General features: G+C 41.0%; 1 protein-coding gene across 1 annotated transcript in view; it reads right to left on the bottom strand.

Annotated features, from left to right (window-relative positions):
* GPALPP1 (GPALPP motifs containing 1) overlaps positions 1-1,279 on the bottom strand; it is a 13,171-nt gene extending 11,892 nt beyond the window's left edge. The window contains 2 exon segments of the mRNA XM_010077336.1: positions 1-58; positions 1,062-1,279. Of these exon segments, the coding sequence (XP_010075638.1) occupies positions 1-58; positions 1,062-1,279 (276 nt within the window).
* Positions 1,280-5,523: the final 4,244 nt, after the last annotated feature.

The raw sequence follows: 5,523 nt of genomic DNA, 5'->3' as shown, positions 1-5,523 counted from the left end.
GGGCCCAAAAAAGCCATCATCACCATCATCATCATCTTCCTGAATTCTTTTTGGCTTTCTGCAAATACAAAGATTTCATTTAATAATTACCTTGACATGCATAGCAATTATCTACATTTTAAAAAGGAAAAAAATTACATAAAATTATTTCAGACAGTCTTATGTACTAAATATCCTGCTGTTACCAAGGAAACAGTGCAAAAGGATCCAAAATAATTTGAAGCAATTAAAAAATTGGGAGCATAAGCTTCACTCCCAAAATGCTCTGACATTTAAAAACATTAAGAATGCTTTTGCTGTAGAAAGCAGTATAATGTTGAATACCATTTTCTAGTCACAAGGTAATTCTAAATTTAGCACGCTTTCTCAATTTTATACACTGTCTGCATTTTGACTAGTATTTTTCCCAGTTCAGTTCTACTGAACTGAAAAACTGTTGAATAAGACAAGAGAAAAGTGAGTAATAATTACTTTAATATTCATTAAGATGACATAATGCCCTTCAAGTTCCTTATACAAGGCCCAGCACAAACACACACAAGCTCTTAACACAGCGATTGTGAGTAATCAACCCCACCAAATGAGAGTATGTGTAGACTCCTGTTATTTGCTAAACAACTTGGTTTTTATTAGAGTTGACTTAATCGAATGCATGAATTAATGCCCAAAAATAGTTCTTATGACCTCTCAAGGAGAGGTAGTATACCAGAAACAGGGCAAAACTCAAGTACCAAATGCTTACATACATGATAAGTAGAGGCTGTCTTTAGCATAGGCAAGCAAAACATTAAGGATTTTACTACTTTAATTGCAGGACTAAAATAAGACACGTAAATGCAGAGACCTGATTGCCCTAAATAACTTAATTCCACTGTAGGGTGTTAAAAAGGTCAGTTGAACATTCTTGACCAAAAAGAACATGCCGAACACTCATCAAATTTTCCACAGGTACAGGGTTTACCTTTTTATTTATATAATACTGTCTCTTTCACATAATTTATGCAGACACATTTAATCTGCAATACAACGTAAATATACAAAGAACCTAAGAACATACTCACTTGGGTGCTGGATGTCCTTCTGCCTCCTCTTCTGAATCTCTGTTCGTGTCTCTGAGCAGAGGAAGAGATTCCGAGTCATCATCACTGTCAGGAGTTTCTGAGCTACAGTTGCTTTTATAGCCTGGAGGCAGTGCTGGTCCTGCAACTGAATATCCAGAGTTAATTGGGATTAAACATTTCAGATGAGTATGATCTATCTTGGTATCTCCAAAACACATATCTACCTGGAATTGAGTTTATTCAATCATTGCACTGTCTAGCATCTAGAGAAGATACCGAAACAAACTTCGAGAAGTTACTTTTTTCAGCACCATATTTCGATGAACAAACCCCCCTAATTAAATTATAGTACATTCCTGATCCATTACCACATACCACATGAGTGTCTTCTGGAACAGGACTAGAAAGCCCTGTTTTAACTAACAACTGATACACAATGCATATGGTATAAACTGGTATATCTAAAATAAACTACCACTTTAATAAGGCATTTGAAGCTCACTATTAAAGAGTCACACCACTTGTACATACACAGAATGGGAGACCATAGATTAGTAGAATTTAACTGCCAGCCTGCTTTAGGAATGGCTTAACCATTAAGGTTATTCCCAGTTCAGCTAAGCCTGAACAGCAGGCACAGACTTAAGCACTCTGCTGCAAAAAGGCCGATTTAGGCATTCAGACTTCAAAGAACCAATGCTGTCAGAAGGCTGGGACAGTGGATGGAGCGCTCATGCTCCAGTATTTTAACTCTCTGGAGTAATGAGGGGAAGGGATATCCCAGCCAAGGAAAAATTACGATATTAATGCTGCTAACAGGCCTGAGGCATTCCTGACTCTGTCCCCACCAGCAGGCACAGTTCTTTATTGACTTATTTGGATACAGTACCATGTACACTGGGTTGAGAAGTAGCTTAGCCACTGATCCTAACAGCACATGTCCCCCAACTGAGACACTTCACACAGATACCCCACAGGCTCAAGCAACACAGAGCCAGTTGGAGTAAGCAAAGACCAGCAATGGTTCCAAGATCACAGCAGCACATTCAGGGCCAGCACCAGTTTACACGCACAGCACGAACAGCTGTCTGATACAATGCAGATTTGATTCCACTGATGATTTGTCATCCTGAAACACAGACACCATTCCTCCTTTTAATGTTCCAAACATTGAGTCCAAGACCAACAGGACAGAGAGATGGTGGGTGGAGGGGAAAATACATTGTTAAAGAGACTGTTAGCTTTATGAATAGCCAAGGGTTAGATGAAAATATGAGGTGCAATAAGACCACATAAATGAAGGGTACCAGGAGATTACATCTCCAGTTAAAGAACTATGACTTTTTGATGGTGCAAAATAAAACCTGATACAGATTCTGGTTCCATTGTTAGCTGAAAAAGGCAAGGCAGAAATTGTGTCCTTCAAGTGAGCTTCATAAAGCTTCCACTTATCTTTAGCCCAAGACACAGAACAAAGTCTACTAGTTACAAAGCATCCAGACAGATCTGCCACTTATTTTATTTTCTGATTTAATGGGAAAGAATTTAACCAGGACATACAAATCTATTTCAGCAATAAGAAGGCAAAAAACCCACAACACCCCAGTCTATAAAGGCAAAGTAAATTCAAGATGAGAGGGAATGATAAATAGGAATAAAGACTACTATTAAGAAGGCTCCAAATTTGGTATGAGAAACACCACTGGACAAAAAGCACTTAAAAACCGGACAAAACCTGCACGACAGCTTTCTCCAGCCACCTGGTGCCCTGACAATCATGAAAGCAGAGCTTCATTTGCTCTGAATGCAGATAAGTAAGAGAAAGGACTTGGGGTGAAAGAAGCAAAATTGAGCTGCCATCCGATGAATCTGATACTACAGAGGAAGAGAGAAATTTGGAGCAGCTTTGTGAGCTGAAAAGAAGATGCAACCTCAGACAATTTAAGGGAGGAGATTGGTCCCCACTGACAGGTAGGTCCAACACCGGGGATAACATATATGTTTTCTATCCTAATTCCTCTCTGTTATGCCAGCACAACTGTTTCTGTGGGCTATGCAATAAACTGGATCAGGGAGCTTAGAAGAGGCATAAAAATAACAGTGCAAAACCCAGAACTCTCCTGAAAGAATTGTTTGTTCACGGAACTGCAGACTAAGCAGGACAACCAGAAACAAAATAAGAGACAGAGACTGACTCAGGAAGGGAAAATGGCATTTAAAGCCTGGGGAAGGAAAAATCATTTGGACATGGTGAAAGAAGTGGAGGAGAAAGAGACTTGAGAGAATAGGGGTTAAAAATTAACATGGTCATGGTACTGATGGAGACTAATAATCAGCACAGGCAAGGATACAGCTATGGATCTGGGGAAAAAAGAAAAAGAGTAGAGAGGAAGGAATGGGAATTGCTAAGCATAGACTCTGGGAGCAAAGAAAGGAAAGGGCCAAAGAGAGAGGCCAAAATCTCATGAGAGATCTGCGAATTAAATTCCCTGGAAACCATGGAGAAATGGAAATATACAGACCAAAGGAGGAATGGCAGAGAGCTCAAGAGTGCCAGGAAACTAAAACCAATGAGATGAAGAAAAACAATGGTAGAGGCAACAGGGAAGTGAGGAAGTAACTAGAACTCAGAACTCAGAGAAGGAGAATGAGATAAGAAAGTGAGAGATGGGGATGGAGACAAGAGAAACAGAGCCAGGGATAGATCTCAGGTCAGAATGAAGTGAATGTTTCAGGGCTGCTGGAAGTGGCCATCCTACTACTGTTGCTCTGACTTGCGCCCTCCATTGAGCTGCCCCTGGTGACTGCCGGAAAATCAAATTAATTCAATTCAGAAACCAAATGAAAAATTACTTTTTGTTCTGTTTTTGCTAGGTTAATTACTGCTACATTTGTCAATTCTAAGCAATCTGCCATGCCATCAGACAGGTGCTAGGAACCTCTCAAGGACAGCCAGGAATAGGGCCTTTCACCTTCAGCAACACTGACAGATCAACTCAGACATATATCAGTGCATCCGGACTTGAACAACCGTGGCCTCAATGCTGAAACAGACAAAACCTCCTTCTGCATCCCTGGTTATTTTTAGCCATTCCTTAGCATTTTTCTCCTGATGGTACAAGGACAACATGGAGACAGGGACGAACAGGCCACAGGAAGTGTGATTCCTCTGGCAGGAGCACATTTAGGCCAGCTTTGAAGAATCATCATGAGATGAAGAATTGGGAGATGAGTGTGTCCCTCAGGCTGGACGGTGACAAGCTGAAGAAGGAAAGGTAAAGGATCTACCAGGGATGAGCTTTTGAGTCTGTTCAAGTAGTGTTTGCTCCCCTCCTGGGTGTCGTACACAGATACTTGCAAATGTATCAGTATGTTGATTGAAAGAAGTTAAATAAGCCATCAACACAAATACAAATAGGAACAGCTGCATCAGCTCAAATAAGTGTGCAGTCAGGACTTCAGCACAAAGCCACGCTATGAACCTGGAGCCTGGTGTTGCTATGGTGTCAGCTAAAGCAGCATCTTTGCTCTCTCTTCCTATTGCTCCCTCTTCTGGATTAAAGAATTAGAAGAGCAGACAAGTACAGCAAACCTTTCCTATTGGAGCTGAGTTGTTTGGAATAACTGAACGATCACTGCGACACTGCCAGGAATTGAATATACATACACTAGTGATCTGAACCTGGGTTAAGGACAGACACCATTAACGCTAAAACTGCTTCTTCCAAAGATACTATTGATACAGAATATATGAGAGTTTAAGTGGGGGAAACTGAGCTCCACTGCAGAAGAGCCAGCCTGTCAGTCAGCTGGTCTGACAGAGATCCCACTTCCAATGTGACTGCTCTCAATATTGGAGGCCGTGGCAAGTAAGGCACCACAGCCTCCCTAAACACAAGTCAATTCTGCCTCCCGAGCAATGCTTACGGAAAAATGAGAGTTTCACAAAGTGTCTTGGTTTGACAAAGGAAAGCATGCTGTAAAGACCTAACTACAGCCTTTTTTTTTTTCTGCCCACTGCCTTCACACTTGGAGATACTAAAGAACACAGGTCTAAAAGTACATATGTGATTTGAGCAGGAAAATAACAAATCAATGCAGTATTTTTTAAAAAACAAGTTTTAGACCATTTCCTATCTGTAGTATCCCAGCACATGAGATATTTTTCTGAGTCACTATAAAAATCACCTGCAAAGTTTAGCTTCATAGAATCACAGAATAGTTAGGGCTGGAAAAGGACCTTAAAGATCATCAAGTTCCACCCCCCTGCCATGGGCAGGGACACTCTCCACTAGACCAGGTTGCTCAAAGCCCCATCCAGCCTGGCCTTGAACACCTCCAGGGATGGGGCATCCACAGCTTCCCTGGGCAACCTGTTCCAGTGCCTCACCATCCTCATAGTGAAAAACTTCTTCCAATGTCTAGTCTAAATCTACCCTCTTTTAGCTTATATTTGTCACCC

This window comes from Pterocles gutturalis, unplaced genomic scaffold, assembly GCF_000699245.1.
Source record: "Pterocles gutturalis isolate BGI_N339 unplaced genomic scaffold, ASM69924v1 scaffold35653, whole genome shotgun sequence".
NCBI classification, from domain to species: Eukaryota; Metazoa; Chordata; class Aves; order Pterocliformes; family Pteroclidae; genus Pterocles; species Pterocles gutturalis.
Note: the sequence above shows the minus strand (reverse complement) of the source record. Positions and strands in the feature narration are given on the sequence as shown.